Source organism: Acanthochromis polyacanthus, chromosome 17 (assembly GCF_021347895.1).
Source record: "Acanthochromis polyacanthus isolate Apoly-LR-REF ecotype Palm Island chromosome 17, KAUST_Apoly_ChrSc, whole genome shotgun sequence".
In the NCBI taxonomy this organism is placed as follows: Eukaryota; Metazoa; Chordata; class Actinopteri; family Pomacentridae; genus Acanthochromis; species Acanthochromis polyacanthus.
The window spans coordinates 37,703,060-37,726,130 of record NC_067129.1 but is presented as its reverse complement, the minus strand read 5'-3'; the positions used below and the strand labels follow the sequence as shown (position 1 = coordinate 37,726,130).

Here is a 23,071-nt window from a genome sequence, read left to right as displayed (position 1 = left end):
GCGGAGGTCTGCACTCTCTGAGTGCTTTTCTACTTATTATTATAACAATTTGATCTTAAAATAATAGTGCATATATATATATTGACAGAGTTAGTATTTAGCAATGCCTCTTCAAACGTCTAAAATGCCTGTGTAATATACTGTATATTAGGGCAAAAAGTACATTTACAGTTTTGAAGTCTTCATTACCTCCGCCAAGGAGGTTATGTGACACCCGGCGTTTGTGTGTCTGTCTGTCTGTCTGTCTGTCTGTCTGTTATAGCAAGATAACTCAAAAACGGCTGGGCAGATTCACATGAAATTTTGAGGGGATGTAGACTATGGTAAGAGGAAGAGCCGATTTAATTTTGGTGGCAATCCGGAAAAGATCCTGGATTCTAGATCACTTTTAATTTTTTAGTATTGTAGCGGCTGTGGGGACCACTGTGACTGTGTTCCGGGTAGGGGGGCCGCTAGGCATCATGGGGGGAATTATGTGTTCAATTCCAGCTCATGATCCTTTACTGCATAGGTTTCCTGTTTTCCTCTCTATCCTTGGCAGAGGTCTGCACTCTCTGAGTGCTTTTCTAGTTTAGATTCTGAGACCTCCTGTATCCCTTTTTAAAACATATATGCACATGTGCCTTGATATGAGACCTGTTTTTTGGTGATTCTAGGTTGACTCTTGTCCATCATGACCAATTGTCTGTCAGCAACAGGTGATAGTTTGCATTTGGTCCTGATTGTTAAGGGTGCAACAAATCAAAAAACTCACACTTTGGATCGTATCACAGTTCTGAGTTATGGATCGGATCAATTTTCGGATCAGCTGTTTAAATGCTGCGGTGATAAACTGTGGTCCTGCTCGATGTATTTCCACTCTCATACGGCTTTCTCGTGCCACAGTGCCTGCACACCGTTATAGTTTTGTCCACCACCTTTCTTCCATCATCACTGTATTTTACAGGGAAGCCAAAATGCTCCTGTACGGACGACTTAAATGACGCAGAAGGTTTTTCAAGTTCCTCTGCACCTCCACTAGCTATGACTACCGCTGCACTCAACTAGTGTGGATTAAACTCTCCATGTGACCACGTACAGCTTTTTTTTATCAACCAATCCGTGGACCATGTGCATTCTGAACCGTGGAGAGCGATCCGTACGGATCATGGATCAACGATGATCCGTTGCACCACTACTGATCATAGTAGGAGAATGACTATGCCATGCACTTAATATTGACTGTTGCGCAGTTGATTCTGGGATCTGATGCGTCTTTAAAATGACTCCAAGAGACTTTCCTGATTTGGTCAAATCAATATTGGCTTCTCATATGTACTCAGCTGCTTATTTGAGGCCATGTCACTACGAAAGTTTGATTAACACAGCTTTCTACATCACCACAACTGAAATTTCAAGTTTTCAAATATACATTTTTAACCCAGCAGATTTTGTCATATTTCCAGAAGACCTATAATAAATCTATGAAAGAACTACAATGCCTGATTGTTTCTTGTGACAAAGACATATTTAAATCATTGCTGTTACGGGGTAGTCGGAGAACCCAGGTGCAGACTTAGAAAACTGACGGGTGGATATAGAAGAAGACTATTTAAAGAGACAAGAATTAACCAATACAGAATGTGGGAAACTGAACTGAGGGAGAAACTAAACCAAAATCTACTCAGAACTAAACTCGACAAACCTCCAGCTAAACTAACCGCTAAACCCTAAAGTCAGCATTACAAAAAACTTACTGTGCTGACTACACGGTGTGCTTGCAAAAACGGTATGGCGGGCTAGGGGAAAATAGAATCCGTGCGCAGCTATGGCAGACAGGGACCAAAGAATAGGAATTGGCAGGAATCCGGGGGCAGAGCTGAGTCCATGAGGGGCTGAAGCAGACTGGAGGACCACCAGGATCAGTGGGAGACCAGAATCTATGATTCAGCATGAAGTGAATGACTGAACTGGCTTATATATTATGAGGTCAGGGGTGTAGTCTACGTGATACGCAAGTATACGCCGTATACCCACTAGAAAATTTTCAGAATTTCCGTATACCACTTAAAAATGCGCAAAGACACGTATATCCAGGGGTGTAAACATGCAGATATATGCCGTTTACCCACTAGAAAAGGTCCTGAATTTCCATATAACCACTTAAAAATGCGCAAGCATATGTATCAGTATGTTTTTTGACATAACGTTCACTTTCCCGTTCATAAATTTGTATTGTCTGTATTAGGAAGCGGTGAAGTTGTATGGGACGGGAGAAGGTGTATGGCTTAGAACAGGGCTCACTAAAAGGCGGACCGCAGTCCGGATCCGGACCTAGACACCGTCTATACGGGTGTAAATTTGACAGGTCACTTCTATTTTACCGGTGCAGCTTTCCAGTGTTTATCATCGGTCTATCAGCTCAGAAACGCACAGACCAATTATGTACGAGGTCAGGCATCCCACATGACTTCTTCTTCTTCGTTTGGAGAAAGATCTTGCAGCAGAAGGTGTAAACCGTTATATCTCTGGGCAGATGTTAGTCCGCCAACTGACTAAGGTCTCATCTGCACTAGTCAGACCATGAACCCCATTTGGATGGTGGTATATGGGGCAAGATGTTATCACATGGTCTGCAGTCTGCTCCTCTGCACCACACTCACATGCCGCAGTGGAGGCCATGCCCCATTTATACACAGTTGAGCGGAAGAGGCCAACACCAGTTCGAAGGCGATTAAGTCTGACCCAGGCGGGTCTAGGAAAAGATATTCCAGGTGGTGATGTGCTGGCCTCTGCAATGAATCCACAAAGTCTGAAGAAGAAGAAGAAGAAGAACAGCTCTCTTGTCACTGAAGGCAAGCTTCTGTAATCTAGGATCCAGTAACATGTTTTCTGCGAGGACAGTGTTAAACTCCAGACTCTATTAAATAAGTTGGGAGTCGGCTCTTCAGATTCACTACAAAGCATCAACTCTTAAAGCCGCATCTTTTGCACATTATACATCACTAGAGGACAGACTGTGGTCACATGCTGATCATGTTTGGCTCAGCATACAGCTGTAAGGCAGCTTTCTCAACTATGAACATAATCAAAACTAAAGATTGTTCCAGACTCACCAGTGAGCTCCTCTAAATATGTTTGAGAACGGCTCTGACATCATTCAGACCATAATTCAAAACACTGGCAGGACAAGCAGCAGCTCAGTTCTCCCATTAAGCCACAGAGATATAGGGGGGGGGGGGGGGGGGGGGGGGGGGGGGTGATAAAAGACAAAAAAAATGTAAAAGTGTTCAAATGTTTACATTTATGAGATTTAGGTATTGCTAAAGTTGTATATAAGTTGGTTCAGGTTTTTCAGTCATGTTTTTTTAAGTTCTACACTTTATTTTAAGATATACAGTTATATAAAAAGTTATTTATTAATAAATGTCAAAATGTTACTGAACCGTACTGAATTTATTTGACAGTCAGTTTTTGATTACAGGCAGACTCGAATATAATCTAGTGGCAAGAAGAAAGGAGGAGGTCTGGCTTTATTTGTTCACCAGAGATGGTGTAACTCCTCTCACATAACGTTTAAGGAGAAGTTGTGTTGTCCAGATATTGAACTGTTGGCAGTTAGACTTCGGCCATATTATGTCCCAAGGGAGTTCAGTCACATCATAACAATACTTGTATACATTCCACCCAAAGCAACTGACTCGGTTCCATGTGATGTGTTGCATGATACTGTTGCTCGGACACAGACTCAACATCCTGAGGCACTTGTAATAATATCAGGAGATTTCAATCATGTCAGCCTCTCCTCTCACCTGACTGGATTTACACAGTTTAACTGCCCTACCAGAGAGAATAAAACCCTAGACCTGCTGTATGCCATTGTCAAAGAAGCTTACAGAGCTACTGCCTTACCACCACTGGGCAGGTGAGATCATAACCTGGTTTATCTGCAGACCTGTTACAAACCTTGTGTGCTGAGACAGCCTGCAACTAAAGTCCAAATCAGAAAATGGACTCCTCAAGCTAGTGAAGCTCTAAGGGACTGCTTTGAATCAACAGACTGGAATGTGCTCCTGGAAACAGATGAGGACAATATGAACACTGACAGACAGGTTGATTGTTTTACTGAATACATCAACTTCTGTAGAGACACAGTCATACCTGCAAAGACTGTTCGCTGTTTCCTCAATAACAAACCATGGATCACAAGCGACATAAAGGCAATCCTCAACCAGAAAAAACAAGCTTTTAGAGATGGTGACAAAGAACGGCTCAAAGAAGTGCAACATAAGTTGAAGAGGAGACTGAAAGTGGCAAAGATGGAATACAAAAAGAAGATAGAAAGGAATTTTCAACACAGTAACATCCGTGATGCGTGGAGAGGAATCAATACCATCTCTGGACACAACAATAAAAAGAGGAGGGAGCCAATAGTGGGTGATGTAGAAAGAGCTGATGAACTCAACTTGTTCTTCAACAGATTTGACACTGTGGACACATCTACTTCCACTGCTACTCCTCCTTCTTCTCCTCAACATATGGAAATCCCCACTATACACACGTGGACAAAATTGTTGGTACCCCTCAGTTAAAGAAGGAAAAACCCACAATTCTCACTGAAATCACTTGAAACTCACAAAAGTAACAATAAATAAAAACTTATTGAAAATTAAATAATCAAAAACAGCCATTACTTTTGAATTGTTGATTAACATAATTATTTAAAAAAACAAACTAATGAAACAGGCCTGGACAAAAATGATGGTACCTCTATAAAAGATTGAAAACTATTTGACCAGAGTGACATGATTAACTCAGGTGTGTCATTTAATTGACATCACAGGTGTTTCCAAACTCATAATCAGTCAGTCTGCCTATTTAAAGGGAGACAAGTAGTCACCCTGCTGTTTGGTGAAAAGGTGTGTACCACCCTGAACATGGACAACAGAAAGCGAAGGAGAGAATTGTCCCAGGACATCCGAAAAAAAATTATAGACAAACATCTTAAAGGTAAAGGCTATAAGACCATCTCTAAACAGCTTGAAGTTCCTGTGACAACAGTGGCTCATATTATTCAGAAGTTCAAGACCCACGGGACAGTAGCCAACCTCCCTGGACGTGGCCGCAAGAGGAAAATTGATGACAAATTGAAGAGACGGATCGTTGGAATTGTATCCAAAGAGCCCAGAGCAACCTCCAAAGAAATTAAAGGTGAACTCCAAGGCCAAGGTACATCAGTGTCAGATCGCACCATTCATCGTTGTTTGAGCCAAAGTGGACTTCATGGGAGACGACCAAGGAGGACACCACTGCTGAAAAAAACTCATAAAAAAGCCAGACTGGAATTTGCAAAAATGCATGTTGACAAGCCACAAAGCTTCTGGGAGAATGTCCTTTGGACAGATGAGACCAGACTGGAGCTTTTTGGTAAGGCACATCAACTCTATGTTCATAGACTCAAAAACCAAGCATACGAAGAAAAGAACACTGTCCCTACGGTGAAACATGGAGGAGGCTCAGTAATGTTTTGGGGCTGCTTTGCTGCATCTGGCACAGGGTGTCTTGAAAGTGTGCAAGGTAAGATGAAATCTGAAGACTATCAAGGCATTCTGGAGAGAAATGTGCTGCCTAGTGTCAGAAAGCTTGGTCTCAGTCGCAGGTCATGGGTCTTCCAACAGGACAACGATCCAAAACACACAGCCAAAAACACCCAAGAATGGCTGAGAGAAAAGCGTTGGACTATTCTAAAGTGGCCTTCTATGAGCCCAGATCTGAATCCCATTGAACATATGTGGAAGGAGCTGAAACATGCCATTTGGAGAAGACACCCATCAAACCTGAGACAACTGGAGCTGTTTGCTCATGAGGAGAGGGCCAAAATACCTGTTGACAGCTGCAGAACGCTCATTGACAAATACAGAAATCGTTTAATTGCAGTGATTGCCTCAAAAGGTTGTGCAACAAAATATTAAGTTATGGGTACCATCATTTTTGTCCAGCCCTATTTCCTTAGTTTGTTTTTTTAAATAATTATGTTAATCAACAATTCAAAAGTGATGGCTGATTTTGATTATTTAATTTTCAATCAATTTTTATTTATTGTTACTTTTGTGAGTTTCAAGTGATTTCAGTGAGAATTGTGGGTTTTTCCTTCTTTAACTGAGGGGTACCAACAATTTTGTCCACGTGTGTAGCTCCTCCTTCTTCTCCTCCATCTCCTACACATGTCTTCACAGCTGCAGCCACTTCTGTTTCAGCACCTGTATCCATCTCTGTCACAGAGACAGGGATGATGTTGGAGCTTCAGAGACTTTGCTCTGGGAAGGCAGCTGGCCCAGGTGGTGTATGTCCAAGACTGCTTAAAGACTGTGCTGCACAACTGTGTCAACCTCTCCACAGGATCTTCAACCTGAGTCTACAGCTGGGGCGGGTGCCTGCTCTATGGAAAACATCCTGTATTGTACCGGTACCAAAAATCAAATGTCCGGCTGAACTAAATGACTACAGACCTATTGCTCTAACCTCACACATCATGAAAACTCTGGAGCGGCTGGTTTTACGTCTACTGAGGCTTGAGGTCAAAGACAAACTCGATTCCTTGCAGTTTGCATACAAAGAACACATTGGAGTGGATGATGCCATCCTCTTCGTGCTTTACCGTGCCCTGTCTCATCTGGAGGAACCTGGAGTTTATATGAGAATCATGTTCTTTGATTTTTCAAATGCATTCAACTCCATCCAACCTACCATCCTCAAAGACAAGCTCACAGAGATGGGAGGGGATCCTTCCTGTGTTTCATGGATTACAGATTACCTGACAGGAAGGCTGCAGTTTGTCAGGCTGGGGAACTGTGTTTCTGGGACATTAATGAGTAGTACTGGGGCTCCACAAGGAACAGTCCTGACTCCATTCCTGTTCTCTCTGTATACATCTGACTTCAAATACAGCACTGAGTCCTGCCACATTCAGAAATACTCTGATGACACTGCTATCGTGGCATGTATCAGAAATGGACATGAAGCTGAATACAGAGATCTGATAAGTGCCTTCAGTGACTGGAGTCACAAAAACTGCCTGCTACTCAACGCCTCAAAGACAAAGGAAATGATCATAGATTTTCACAGATCCAAACCCCCTCTTCAGCCAGTGAACACTTGTGGCGTGGACATCAAGATGGTGACATAATATAAATATTTAGGTGTCCACCTTGATAATAAGTTGGACTGGTCTACAAACATAGACTTCATCTACAAAAAGGGCCAGAGCCAACTTTATTGCCTCAGAAGACTTCGATCACTAGACATCTGCAGTAAGATACTGCAGATGTTTTATCAGTCTGTGGTAGCAAGTGTCCTGTTTTATGCTGCAGTCTGCTGGGGAGGCAGCATAAAACAGAAGGATGCAAGGCATCTGAACAAATTGATTAGAAAAGCTGGCTCTGTGGTTGGAATCGGATTGAACACATTGGAGGATGAGGTGGAGAGATGGGCACTGAGCAAGATGGAGGCCAGTCTGACAAACATGGATCATCCACTTCACATCTGCCTCAATGAACAATGAAACATCATGGTGGACGGCCCCTATCCCTGCGCTGCAAGACCGAAAGATTTAGGAAATCTTTCTTGCCATCAGCAGTCAGGCTATTCAATTCAAAATTAAACAGATAAGAACCCTGACAACTGAATTTCCCTTCGGGGATGAATAAAATGATTTTGATTCTGATTCTAATATAACTACTAGGTTACATCAACATATATCATACTAACTCAAGTTAGAAAATATGATGTTCTGGACCTTTGCTTTAATCCATTTTCTTTGACTGGACCTCTTTGAATTTTAGCTGAATACCCCTGGCTTAGAAGGAGAGGGGCATAAGTCAACGACCTCTAATTATCCGACACCAGTCAGTGGAGAAAAAATAACAAAAAGAAAGCAAAATCAAATGACAGTATTTCAGTGTTTTAATAAGCCTGTTGCTTGTCCTGTGAATACTGCCGCTATAGGAAACACTACAGCTGGAGATAAGGTTAACGTTTAGGAAAGAGAGCCTGATGAAAAGGAAACATCAGCTCTACCGGATGGCAGGGAAGAGGAGCTGCTGATGCTATAACGTCTTTAACTAGCTAATTGGTAGTTTGGTTGAAATAAAGGAGCTGCTGCTGGTGTGTGTGTGTGTGTGTGTGTGTGTGTGTGTGTGTGTGTGTGTGTGTGTGTGTGTGTGTGTGTGTGTGTGTGTGTGTGTGTGTGTGTGTGTGTGTTCGTGTGTTCTTGTACTTGCTACATTGTGAGGACCATTTTCTGCATTTAACTATCAAAGTGAGGACATTTTTACAAAGTGAGGACATTTTGGCCGGTCCTCACTTTGAAACAGCCATGTTTGAGGGTGAAGACTTGTTTTTAGAGAACAGGTATGAATTGAGGTTTGGTTAGGGTTAGGGTAAGGATTAGGGTTAGGCAATCAGTTGTGATGGTTAAGGTTAGGGTAAGGCTCTAGGAAATGCATTACGCCTATGGATGTCCTCACTAAGATAGAAGTACAAACGTGTGTGTGTGTGTGTGTGTGTGTGTGTGTGTGTGTGTGTGTGTGTGTGTGTGTGCATGTGTGTTTGTGTCCGCACTCACACGTGTGTGTGTGTGTGTGTGTGTGTGTGTATGACTGGATATCTGCATTATTAAATCTTGTTGAGAGTCTATGAGAGCTAACTAGTTAGCCACTAGCAAAACACTAGCACGAGCTAACAGCTGGACAACCAAATACCAGCCAATTAATAGTAGCTGTAGTATAGCTGTACAAGCAGTAGTAGTAATACAAAAAGTACAAGCAGCAGTAGTAGTATAAGTAGTAATAATGAAAAACGAGCCAAAAACTATTCTTACCTGTGGAAAGTTATTCCAAGTTTCCTTGTCTTGATCGTCTGACGTAGTGTGCAACTGTATGTAGCACAGTGAGCCGGCATTCTTCTTGTTTTAGTTTTCATGCCATTGACATCAATGGAAAACACGGAACCCCCACTAGCTTTGTTTCTCAGTAGGCACGCCGCTCAGATGGGCGTGTCATATCTACTCTTCATATCTATGGCCAGAATGACATTGGAGTCTGATCTCATCATGTTGCCCTTACCACATCGACTTCAGGAGATGATTGGGGCATGAAAAATTGGGATACTGCTGGTTGTGTCTTCTCTGTTCTTATGTTTCATATATGTTGTTCCCCTGATGCATGCTGCCTTACGTCAGCCAGTCCACCATGAGCAACAGAAAACACACGCCGACACATTGTACAGTTTGCTTTGTACCCATTGCAACTAATGCTGTCAAGTCAGGGGTTCGACTCTTCCCATTCACATCTGTACATCTGCAGACGTTTGCACTTCTTAGGAGGACGTGGTGGAGTTTCGGGGTTAGACATTTTTAAATGCCCCGGTGCAGTGCGCAGCGTGCAGTAGTCTGTAACTAGCAACTTGACCGTGCAGGCAGGCAAACAAAGACGCAGATGCTGGCTTCTGAGGTCTATCCGCTGTATGTCACGTCGGGTCCTCACTACGTAGGTCCTACTAAGATGAAATTGGCTGTCCTTAATATTTCCTGTGTTTTATTTTATTCATTATACAGTTTTGATGACTGTGCGACAGACGTGTATGATACATTTATGAAAATACGGAACAAATTGCGTCCCGTATTGACTCAATACGGGACGCAACAATTAATTGTCAAATGAAGGACGATTCCGTATTTTACGGGACGGGTGGCAACCCTAGCCATAGCTAACACGAGCACTATGCTAAGACACATACAGAACTACCACAGCTCGCTAAAATCACCTGCACCTGTGATAAAAACAGCTAAAGGCCATACAACACTGACTGATGCCTTTGCACCTAAACTTTCAGACTTAAGCGCCAGGGCCATAGCAATAATGAGAGAAATCGGCGTTTTCATTGCAGCTGATATGAGGCCATGACTATAGCTTGGGCGGGCTACACTGTGCAGTTGTAGCATGTTGGTAATATCATGCTTGGGAAAAAGAGGTCAGTGTCTATTTGCACTTTTTTGCACTCTGTATTGACAGAGTAGTACTTTGGTTACAGTTTTGCACATAATGTTTGCACATTAAAAAAATAAATATTTATTTTTATCTGTGGAAAGAAGGTTAACAGTTAAAAGCTCATGCTTCAGACATGCATGGATGTAAGCTACAAAACATTTCAAAATGCCCGTGCATCTTTTTGTGACTGTCAAATAAAAGAACTCTTTGTCCAGCTATATATTTTGTCATTTTAATTTTCTTAAAGTAATGTGAAAATATTGTCTCGTCTCGTTCTCGTGAACCCAATATCATCTATCGTCTCGTCTCGTGAACTGAGTGTATCGTCACATTGCTAATATTCATGCATTTTCCTCAATTTTAAAGGGACAGGTTCACAAACTGATCACTCGAACGTGGTAGCTTTTTCCTGACTTCTACTTTCGCTGATCCTACAAATGGGCTTTTTAAGTCATTATTTTAATAATACTTTTTATGCCAGTAACACACAGCTGTTCATGTCAGTCAGCATAGATAATCACAATAAACTGTCTGACTTGAAAGACTGCTTGCTGTGTAGATTGACATTTTGAAACAATGAAAATGAATGTAATTTATTTTCACTATATTTTTTATGTTGTCTTAGCCTCAGGCAGAAATGTTAGTGCCATAAGTACTTTATTTAGTGACACACAAAGTAAAATATGTCTAAAGCCAAACACCTTTAATGGAAATATGTACATGTTTTACTGTGTACACGCAGTCCGACACATTAAAAATATGAACCTCAATAAATCAGTCACTTGGACTCACCCAGGATGTCCTGACTTCTATATCACAAACCACTGGCCTTTTGGTAGTTCTTCTTCAGACACGTGTTGCAACAACAAGTCAGTCAGATAGTTATTTTTTTTGTCTATGCTACATTTAATTAAACCTGAACTCTCTTGCCTAAAGGAACCGTCTGGATTTCTCAGTAGTGGCAGCACTAACATAGATTTGAATAATGCAAAGTACATGATATATATTAAGACTGCTGTGCTTCCTTTTGTTCTCAGGCTTTAAAATGTTTGCCTTCATTTTATTTTGGCATGACTTGGTATTCAGTGACGATGGTTGCAAGCTTTAGCTGTCATTTTTTTCAGGTGAGACATGCCTAAACCAGCAAGCGTTCTCTACATTTATGGAATGTGCTTAAATGCACTAAATTCAAAGTATGAAGTACACAAGTAAGGACATAGGATAGATGAAAGAGTAAGGAGAACTGTTTGGCCGCCAATCAAAGCTAAACAAACCGTCTTAACCTACAAGCAGCTATGATATTCAGCATCAACACTTCTGCTAGTCTTTAAAAAAAGATTTTATTAGAATCATTTGAGCAAAGGTTGAACTCTCGCCTGCTGTATTTGTGTTGCAGCTCGTTGTTCCACAGGCTGCGATGTCATGTTGTCTTCACATTTTTATCAACTTTGCAAAATATGTAACCATAGCAAATAAATATAGCTCAGAACTTAGTTCTCCACACAAGGATTTAAACAGCATCTTTGAAAAATATGTTGAGCTGTAAAGGACTTACAGCACTATTATAGCATCCAGAAACATATTAGGCTTCTGAAATTCTGTGCAGACCCCTTGCATGTGTTTTTGTGAGAAGAAAGGAAAAGCTACGATTTGCTAGACTCTAACTTACCTGACTTTTGAAGCTCTGTGTGGTGACTGGGGCTACTTTTTGGACCCATTTAGAAATAACACAAAAGAAAAGTTATTCCACTGTCGTATCATCTAACATACAATTTTTTTCAGACCATAATTATGTGATTTTTTTAATAGAAACCTAAATACAGTGGGTGCAATCTGTGATCTTGGTATTGCATACATTGATTTTCTTTTGTCATGTGCAAAATCATATTTAAAGGAAAAAGCTATATGTCAATCAGTCAAAGTATAACACTGGATTATGTAAGATATATAACTTTAACACTTTAGTTCAGACTACCAACTTAAGTGTATTTAATTTAGCTACACCTAACATTAATAGAGATAATCCTGCTGGTCGATACTAACATATGCAATGATGTGCAAATGGAGTCTTAGTTGCTGTTGACAATCATCTGTTAAGTGCCAGAAACCCACTCCACTTACTGGCAGTGACCTTAACAGCTTGGCTCCAGTATAAAACTTAGTGTAATTTTACACTGGAGTGAGGACCCCTGCAAATGGTACATGATGTATTTAAAGGCTGATATTGTATCCATCACCAACCTCTGAGAGCTATTCCAAATCGCTCCTGTTTTAAGCTGACAGCCCTTGAAAGTAACCCCGTCAGCAATTATCGGGAAAAGAAAAAGAATCCAGAATGAAAGAAGGACTATAGGGTTTGTGTCAATGATTCTTTATAGTTGTTATACTCCTTTTTATTTGGCAATCACCACATTAGCCATGAGCTAAGATTTCTTTACAATTCATATACTGGCCATTTACCCTTCATATGAATAATATATTTTCACCCTCTTTTTGCACCTTATGAAAATGCTATATTGTGCTTTTTTGTATTGGGGATACATTTGATTTTTTTTTGAAGTAGTTCAAAGTATAATGCTTACAGAATGATGTATTGTAGAAGAGTGGCAAGTGGCTTTCACTGAGAAAAGCTCAAAATTAAATAGAAACTGCAGGATTAAAACAGTTAGCCAACACAGCACTAATGTGTGGGACCCTGATCTTAATTTGATTCACTGATTATACTTCAGAGCACCGCAATGCAGATACCACAGATTCAAGTAGAGTTGAACGTATTGTCTCCTTTAAGTGCCACAACTTGTAGATAAGGCATATGCACATATGCAAGTAAAAAAAATATGTTATTAAGTTACACAGACTGAGAGAGCCAATACGTTGACCTTCTTGAACCATCTTGCTGACAAAGAATTCAAAGAGAAAAAAGTTAGCAAATGTGAAAAACAACATAGTAACCTAATGTCCCCTAATATAAGTTAACATAAGTTAAAATGGGGTATGCTTTCACTGTTTGCAATGAAAACAACTTAAACAGAACAAAGTTCAGCAGAAAAACTGCTTGAACACAGTGAAGAAAACTTACATTTTTTTTTTTTACTTCTGCACAGGAAACTGTCACATGATTAGTCAATTAAGGGATTAACAGTATACCAACACTAATTCAAATTACTGCAACATCAGTACCAACACTGAGAACAGGCTAAGACTGGTTGTGAAGTGAATGGCTTGTCAGGGTGAAGTCTGACTCAGCAACAATAGTGTTGATGAAGTATAAACATCTCCGACTTACCATGTGTATAGAGCCCTGGCCTGTTTGCAAAATTTGCAATATATTTTTGGACTACTTGTTCGCAAGCTGCTAACATCATGTCTTAAACTTATAAACTGATATGCTGAACTTTGATGATTCATTTGTCAGAGGGTATCGAGCTAGGACATCTGGATGGAGCTCAGTCTGGATGACTGAACTGATTTGATTCAGTAGTTGAAGGTCAAGGTCACTGTGACCTGAGGAAAAAAAAACAGGCTTTTCGAAAGGAACTAGCTGTGTGAGTTCATGCATTTGATTAGGGCACCTCCAGGGAGACTCCAGGTAGACCTAGAGCTGTTTGAAGGGATTACATGTCTCACTGGCCTGGGAACACCTCAGGATCCTCCAGGATGAACTGAAAAGTGTTGCTGGTGATAGGGATGTATGGAATCCCCTGCTTCATCTGCTGCCACTGTGAACTGACCCTGGATAAGTGGAAGAAAATCAGTGGATGAAAAGTTTGAGTAATTTCAACATCCAGCAGCTGTTCAGCAACATGTGTCCACATCATGGTGTTAAGTACAACATTTACTCTCCTCTAGCTCTGATGTTATTCTCTACCAGTCACGAGGTGAGCCGTTAACCACGTCTCCCATTTTGGTGCAGGAAGTGTACAGTGTCTTCTCTGAAGAATTGAAAACTTCTGATGATGGTTGAATGGTTGACTGAAATCAAATAGGTTATATACCGGTACATCAATATACTGAACATTTAATGTGCTGTACTTCATAACTTCAAAATTTTTGTCTTCTGCGAACAGTGATTTATATCATGTATAGTTTAAAGTTTCGGGTTATTGCTGCACAGTCTACTGCTAACTGTGCTGTGTGGATGGGTGCATTGTCCTGAAACAGCCAACCAGGTCAAAGATTTCCTAATTTTTTTTCTTTAAATGCTTGAAACATTTTAGTTTTTGTAGACAGTGATATAAGGCATCATAGTATACAGTAATGCCACAAAATAGGAGTTACAGTCCTTATTTCCAGGTGAGGACTTTTTGAAGTACCATTGTATTCCTTACATTTAACAGAAGAAAACATGCAATTCTATGCAGTTCATAGTTAGGTTAATTAAATAATTTCTATTGTTGCACATTCTAAGAGTTGCTTTAATTTGCAGCACAGCTTTATGCATGAATTCCTTGAACAATTAACAATGAAAAAAATCTGTACTGCTTTGTGATATTTTAAATTCACACAATTTATGCATTTTGTATTTTTGGTAAACACTGAAGCAACTCTGACTTATTTGTGAACAAGCATAACAACAGTTCACAGCTGACATTATTACTTTACCAAGGAACACAACGGAGTTAAGTGACGAGTTAAGTGGCAGATCTGTATTAATTGACCAGACTCTATGTTGCTGTAATTTCTGAATACACAAATTCAGGAATGACCAGCCTTGGTGGAGTACTACACTCTCTGAGTGTTTTTCTTGTTCATCATGCCAAAAGAAAGGGAAAATAAAATCTAGTTTTGTATATGCTCACTTTCTGATAAACTCCAGAAAGGATAATTGAAGTTACTGTGATCTAATCACTGATCAATCTGTGTCTATCATGGCAATGAAAAATGTGATTTATCATTACCGATTGGGACCAATAGGTATTTTCTTTTTTACTGTCATTGCTTTCTTTCCCTTAACCCGTCATACCCAGTTTGCTAAACAGATTCATTCTGAAGAAAAGAGGGCATTTAATAACGGCCCCGTCTCCCCTCCTTTTGGGGGCCGCCGTCCCGTCTCCCATCCCTTTGGGGGTATTTATATAAATACTTTGATCACTGTCTACTCTGACTTTGTATGAACTTTTGTATACAAATGCTCTTGGATTGACTGTAGACAAAGCTCTGATAAAGATCAGATACCAATCTCTTCCTTCCTATATGTGATGTGATTTTTTACTATTTTAAATTATTTTTATAAAATGTTCTTTTATAATGTCTTATTTTTTGCACAGTTTTAAGAAATAATCACTTTGCATTTCACTGCACATACTGTATGAGAATTTGACAAATAAAAACTCATAAATTGAATCAGCTCAGAGTTGAGGATGTATTGAAAAATGAAGATTGCCTCCAACCATTGTAACAGCTGCAAGTATGTGTTTTCTGACCTCATTACACTGGAATGACCAGAATGTGAACCACTTCTTGTTCTGCCTGTTTATCTAAAAGCTCAAAGAAAAGAGTCAGAGCGTGAAGACCTTAGTTTCCCTCCACTGTGTTTTGACCCCCATTCATCTTTTCACTATGCCTTTGTCCCTTATTCCACATTGCACGTGAATGGACTGTGTGCCATAGCAACTGCTTCTCAGTTTTGTGCTGATGATGCAGAGCACATGGATAACTAAGTTTGACGCTGTGAGCCTGATCCCACGCATGTTTGACATCAACCCAGGAGCCATGCTTAAAATGCAGACACAACATTTGAAACCATATTGTGGTGTAGCGTTATTCACTTAGCTGTACATTTTCGGACATTTGTTTGTGGAAAGACCTGGCTTGTCTATTTACAGTCTCTTTGTGGGGGACTGAAAACTTTGCGATCATAGAGATATGAACAATACATTTAGTTTTACTCTCTCTTCTTCCTGCTCATACCGTAGACCAAAAGCAACCAATCAGTTGATCTAAAACAGGAGGGTGTTCCTCATTAGATCAGCATTCTTATTCTCATTTTTCTTGCTGGGTCTTAGGATCTCAGGTGTTTTAATACCATTAGTTCTAACACAGCTTTACAGCAATGTTTGGGTTTGAACTTGCACAAGCAGCAGTATAGAACATGTGACCAGATTTGAACACTCAGGATCCAAACAGCAGTACTCAGGACAGAAACTCAGACTGGCATGCATTGCTGAATAAATCAGTCAAGACTGTTTTCTTCAGTGGCTCTTGTCGTTCTACCTTGCAATTATGTTAGTAGTAACAGTCCCCTTTTGCATTGCAGTGTGGGGTACAGAAAATGTGACTGCCTTGTATGGAGGGACCATTGTTGTACCATGCAACGGTGGAGCTCCAGCTCCTGATGATCTGATGTTCATCAAGTGGAAATATGTAAGTAAATCCTGATGGTTATTATTGTCACTTAGAGGTTTAAGGTTAACTGAATTCCTACTTCATCAGTGTAGATGGACACACATTGTCACTTTCATTTTTACAATCATTCTTCCTGGAAGAATTTGAAAAGCTAAAGATATCACTACATTTTGAAATGACAGATTTTGCATGTGTGTTTTTTTTGTACTGTTTTTTTTAAAATTATTATTTAAAGAGGAAAAAAGTACTGAAGTTTACTGTAATAACTATAACCACTGAGGTAAGATGGAAGAGTCACATTTTTCCATGAATTACGTTTGTGTCCTTCATCATTAAAGACTAGAGGCACTATGTTTCCCGGTTGTCCTCTGTCCATTTACCTGATTCAGGTGTCCAGAGTGAACTGATTTGATTCAGTGGTTGAAGATCAAGGTCACTGTGACCTGAAAAAAAAACAGGCTTTTGGAAATTATGGCAATATACAGATTAAGGCATACAAAGTTGAAAGCACAGAAAAAAATAGAATAAAAGCACAATGGTAAAATCTGTTACATATAGCATGGTCATCCACTGAGACAAAAAACAAATATTCACAACAATGTGCTTACATTGATCTGTTACTTGAGCTGCAATATACCTAACTTTGTCTTTCTTCTACATAAATTAAGAAATATCTCAAGGTCTGTTGTTTATTCTGTTTTGACATACTATCTTTTGTCATCATCAGCACATTTTTGATGTGCTGATGATGATATAAATATCCTTGTCTCTTCTAGAACTAAAATAGGTGTTCACAGGACTACAGGGAATCTCTGTCTAAAGTCAGGCGTCCTAATCGAGTTGACCACTATTTTGCAATACCTTTCAGTTGTTATATTATTATATAAAAACGAAGTAAGTAAAGAAGATAGGGTACACTGACACTTTAACATTTAGCCTTCACATTCTCTTGCACACTGCAGGATATAAGGCCTTTGTTTTATAGTAGAAGTTTATTCAGAGATATCCACTAACAGATACAGCATATACGTTCTGATGTATGATTAGAGAACATGCACTTTCAGCCAATCCATACCTGAATGATTCACGGTAAACACTGCAGGCCATAAGAAAGATCAGTTACCTTTGCATAAACGGAGGTTGTATCAAACATAAATCTGGACCCAGGTAGCCTTTATACAAGAGACTTACTTGATTGATTCAGAGGCTGTCAAATTAAAAAGTAATTGGATGGGCCAGATCTATCATAATTCATATTCAAGTAAAAAACATGGAGTGGCTATTTTGGTGCACAAGAAATGGAATTTTCTCATTATTAAGGAACAAAAAGATGAGGAAGGAAGAATGATATATATGTGGAGGCTAAAGTTAATATGTGTAATATATGTATATGCTCCAAAAATGGAAGATATGAGTTTCTTTCATAAAATAAATGAAGTAGTTGGAGGGAAAGATGATGGGCATTCAATTATTGCCGGAGATTATAATCAGGTTTGAGATAGGGCTCTCGATGAAACCACTTCCTTGAATAATATAACTAAATATAGAATGGCAATTAAATTATTGATGAAGGATTATGATATTGATATATGGAGACTTGTCAATCCCCGAGAGAGAGAATATACATTCTATTCTCACAAACACAAATCGCATTCCAGGATTGATTATTTTCTGGTTGGTAAAGATTTGGGTGAGGTTGTCTTAGACTGTTCGATAAGACCAGGGGTGAAAGTAGTTTTAAATTTTTGCCTTTATTATTGCCAAAACCCTCATCTCGCTCTAACTTCATGTGTTTCAAAATAGCAAAGTCAAAACGCAAACAAATAAAAACATATTAATATTTTACTGTAGGCCAATGGAATAGGTAGGAATTAAAAACACGTGAAAATACGGTAAACTTTTTGCTTTAATTGAAACACTGATGAACATCCAGAATACAAGGCTCTAACAACAGACATGAGGTCACGAATGCCTTTCCCTAACAGACAACAAGTGTTCAGTCAGTTCAAGCAGAATCAGACTGGCTATTTCTCCCTGACCCAAGAATTTATACTCTAATAGTGTCACATAACTATTCTAGGTCATTTTGTCTTGACACGCAGGGCGAGCTTCAGTTCCTCCCCTCTGTAGTATCTGATGATTCACTCCCTTGATGCCAGCTCCTCTTCTTTTTCCTGCAAGACAAATCTTAATCTGCACAACAAACAGAATTCAACCAATCATCTGCCTCATACTGTTAACTGTCATAGCTGTTTTGCAGACGTCAGTACTTTCCTCCGCTGTCAGACTGTGCTTGTACTACATGTCAAAGGCACACTCTGTATATCAGAGATACAATGTTCAGTTCACTCATCACTATCAAGACTATATGTAAGTGATTGCATCTTTGTAGCTGACCTGGACTAAGCTATCTTTTGTTCATTCCATTCACACCGTGGGAATGATGTTTGAGACCTTCCTATTCCTCAGATCAGCACAACTCAAATGAGCACAATAAGCATAATTACATCACTTCTGACATATGTATGGTAAAAGCATTCTGATACTTGTGATTGTAAGTGGTTAGTGCATAATAAATTGCATAATAAAATCACGAGTCTTTATTAGTTAATGATTAATTTAAAAGCTGTCCACACCGTACACCTTAATATACTACATCAGATAAGGTAAAGAAAAAATGATGGAGGATGAACATATCTCCGTTTCCGTCTCAATTTAATAATTTGATAAAAGAGGAGCTTGACCAATTTTTTCGGCTAAACATTGGTTTAACTGATAGGGTGGAAACGGTTTGGGAGACCTCTAAGACTTACATAAGTGGGAAAAATTATAGCTTGTTCCAGTCGAAAAAATAGAGGCCAAACACAAAGAATGAATAATCTTGAGTCTAGACTCAAAGAATTAGAGAAGGTAATATCTGGAAAATTTAATGATGCAGTATTTAAAAAATGTGTGACCTGAAACTTCAAAAAAATGAAATATATAATAAAAAAAAGCTGAGTATGCCCTGTTTAGACTAAAAAGTAATTTTCATGAAAGTGGCAAAAAATCTGGGAAGTTACTAGCTAGACAGCTGTGTCTAAAAGAGGCTAGTCATGCTATAGCTGCTGTTAAAAATACTAAAAGGGAACTGTTGACAAACTATGAGAAGATCAGTAATACATTTGCAAATTTTTATAACCAACTTTACAAATCAGAAATTAACCCAATAGTGAGCAATTATGAAGCATTCTTTTCAAAGATTGATTTACCAGAAATATCAATTGATCAGAAAGATTATCTTGATAGCCCTATAAGTGTAGAAGAGGTAAAAAGTGCTATCTTATCAATGAAGGCTGGAAAATCGCTTGGTATAGATGGCTTTCCCTCAGAGTACTACAAAAGATATGCCGATAGACTAGCCCCTATCCTTGTGACAGTGTTTAAAAAATCATTCCTACTCGGTAAATTACCAGAAACATTTTATGAAGCGTTAATTTCTTTAACTGCTGAAAAGGATAACAATCTAACAGACCCAGGAAGTTTAAGGTCCATTAGTCTAATTTAATGTGGACTGTAAAATTCTTACCTAAGTCCTCGCTAAGAGGTTAGAAAATATTTTACCATCCGTAATACATGTGGATCAAGTAGGATTTATAAAGGGAAGGTCATCAACAGATAATACAAGATGCCTGTTACATCTCATACAGCTCAATCAGGACGAAAACACACCAATAGCTACCCTGTCGTTAGATGGGTAAAAGGCATTTGACAGGGTAACAGTGTGTAAGGTTCGCGGTCGCCAAGTCGCCCGAAGTGACCAGAACGATGCCTGGGCGATAAACAGATACAATTTATACATTTCTCATCGCCCGGCCAGGCGACAAGCATTTTATAAATAAATAAATTGAAAGATTTCTAACTTTTCGCTTTGTTCTGCGCAGACAGTGTTGCCAACTTAGCGACTTTCCAAAGTGTCCTAGCGACTTTTTTTGTCAAAACCGACTAGCGACAAATCTAGCGATTTTTTTCTGCCGTTTTGGAGACTCTGACAGGAAAACTCGGATCATTCTGCAGTTACTGTTTTCAGCAAGCAGCAGGTGCTGCTGTGAGCTCCTCCCCCTTCCAAAGCACAGACTGTCAGTCCAGTAACCCTGCAGCAGTCCCAGTGTCTGATTAGAGGACACATCACTCCGCGGCCAGACGGCAGATGAATCGCGCATGCGCAAAGTCACTACAGATCCCATCCAGACTTACGGAGCGGGACATAAATGAAAATGTTTCTTCTCTGTCATACTAAAATAAACCAAAGCATTTAGCCTCTAGTACAAAAACATATTTTGGGTGTTTTATACTCACTTTTTGGTCTCTTCCACAACATTATTCCTATTCTCCTACAACGTTGATTACAATTACATGCAAACTAGGAAATATGCAAATTAGGCGATGATGTCATTTAGCGACTTCTAGCGACTTTCCTTACTGAGGAGTGCCAACACCCTGGACAACATTATGACAATCCAGATGTGTACATCCTCAGTCAGAGAGTTTGACCCAGATCAAGCTATAGACAGCTGGGTGAGTGGTGCCAAAGCACCCAGGAGACCAGCTCTGATGGAGAGACTGAGAAAAAAGCGTAGGCTGGTGGTCCACAGTCAGCCCAGTGCAACTGTGACTCAGGAAGCACCAGACCAGCAGCTGGAAGCAGAAGACCAGCAGCAGGAAGCTGCTCAGGAAGATATTGATGAGGAGGAGGAGGAGGAAGTTCAATGGCAAGAGGAAGGCATGGAGGATAATGTTGATGAGGGGTTTCTGGATGATTTCGACCCAGAAATGACTGAGGAAGTTGTCGTTGCTGGGCTCAAGAGACTGGCACAATTTGAAGATGTTGATGAGTTGATGTAGATGGATATCTAGTTCAACTAAGTTGTGATTGTAAAGTAGCCTAGCCGCGCTAGATAACCCACGGCAACGAATTTAATTCTCTGCCAGGGTGGGTCTAGTTACCCTCCATAAGCCTCCTAAAACCGGCTGGACAAATCACCATGAAGTGTAGAGTCAGAAGGCGGGCGTAACTGACGACAGAGGCGCGACCATTCTGAGAGAAACAACCGGAAACAACTAGCCTAGCCGCGCTAGACAACCCACGGCAACGAATTTAATTCTCTGCCAAGGTCGACAACATAAACGACAACAGTCGTTGAGCTCCATTAGCACCGACTCTGAATAATCTTTCTGTTAACATGTCTGTAATATACTTGAGCTTCACCCATTGACTGTATAAATAAGGCTTCACCGAACTACCGCATCCTCTGATTTCCGGCACTCTAGGAGCCTATTCGTTGGGCTGATTGGTTGTATACCTACCCAATTGCTGCAGAGTGATTTGATAGACAACCTTTTAGCCCGCCTCCCTCCCTGTCGAGCGTGCCTAGACCCTTGCGTCTTCAGAGCATGGGTCTAGGCTAATTGTAAAGATGAATAGAGACTGATTTTTTTTTTGTAAGGAGAGACTGATTATTTCTATTCTAATGGTAAGCAAGTTGTAAGAGAAGAGCTCATTCAAAGAAATTGACTTCCTGAGAAGTTATATTTATTTTTTTATTTTATGTAAACAAGGCGAAGTACGGGCCACTAGTTTTTTGTACGGGCTACCAGAAATTTAGATTTGGCAGGAGTTGGTGGCCCGTATTTTCCTGTATGGGCCACCAGAGATTTTGACGAAGCTTACACACTGGGGTAGAGATTTTATCAATTGGATGAATGTGATTTATGCAGAGCCTAGAGTTGCAGTAATAACAAAAGGAATAATATCAACTTTTTTCAAATTAACTTGTTGTATTAAACAAGAAGATCCTCTCAGTCCTTTACTTTTTCAATTATTTTTGGAACCTCTAGCTGCTGCTATTTGGGCAGCAATGAATATTAAGGGACTGTGCCGAAGAGGAGCACAAGATGTTTTTGTATGCACATGATATTTTATTCCTGAGCAAGGACCCCATAATGCCCTTTCTCAATGTTTTATCTCTAGTTGAATCCTTCTCAAAAATATCAGGTTACGTAATAAACTGGCAAAAATCTAAAGCTATCCCAATATCAAAAGGGTGTAGCCAATCAGTTATTTCAAAACTTACATTTAAATGGATTCCAACTGGAATGCAATGTTTAGGTATTAGGCTATGTCCAGATATTGAAAATATTATTTCTATTTATATGACTCTCTTAATTTAAAAAATAAAAAAAAAATCTGAACTAATGGAAATTATTAAATCTAACATTATGGGGAAAAATTAATGTTATTAAGCTGGACGTAGCTCCATAATTTAATTATATCTCTATGATGGTACCAGTAATTATTTCAGATCCAATTTTCAAGCAATATAGTCATCTGATTACACACTTTCTGTGGAATGGAGTAAAAAAAACGAGAATAGCCTTGAAAAAGCTGTTTGTCTCAAGAGAATGTGGTGGCTTGGCCCTCATTAAAATGGAGTTGTATAACATCGCATTTGAAATGAATAAATTAACAACGCATTGGACAAATGATGGATCTAACCCAGGGTGGGTAAAAATAGAGGGGGCGTTAGCAGCTCTATTTGCTATCTCAGAAAAATATAATAACACAGACAAAAGAAAGGAGCTTAATTTTGCGGCACTCTCAGTGAGCATGGGCGAGGACACACAAACATTTGGGGCTTTCACAATATAAGCAAAGCTGTTCT

The 23,071-nt window shown here is 39.6% G+C and overlaps 1 protein-coding gene across 2 annotated transcripts in view; it reads left to right on the top strand.

Moving 5' to 3' along the window:
* LOC110961145 (CD166 antigen homolog) overlaps positions 1 to 23,071 on the top strand; it is a 103,511-nt gene that overhangs the window by 24,142 nt on the left and 56,298 nt on the right. For both annotated transcript variants that reach the window (XM_051937670.1, XM_051937669.1), the window contains one exon: positions 16,282 to 16,388. In XM_051937670.1, coding sequence (XP_051793630.1) covers positions 16,282 to 16,388 — 107 coding nt within the window. The remainder of the gene's footprint in view (positions 1 to 16,281; positions 16,389 to 23,071) is intronic.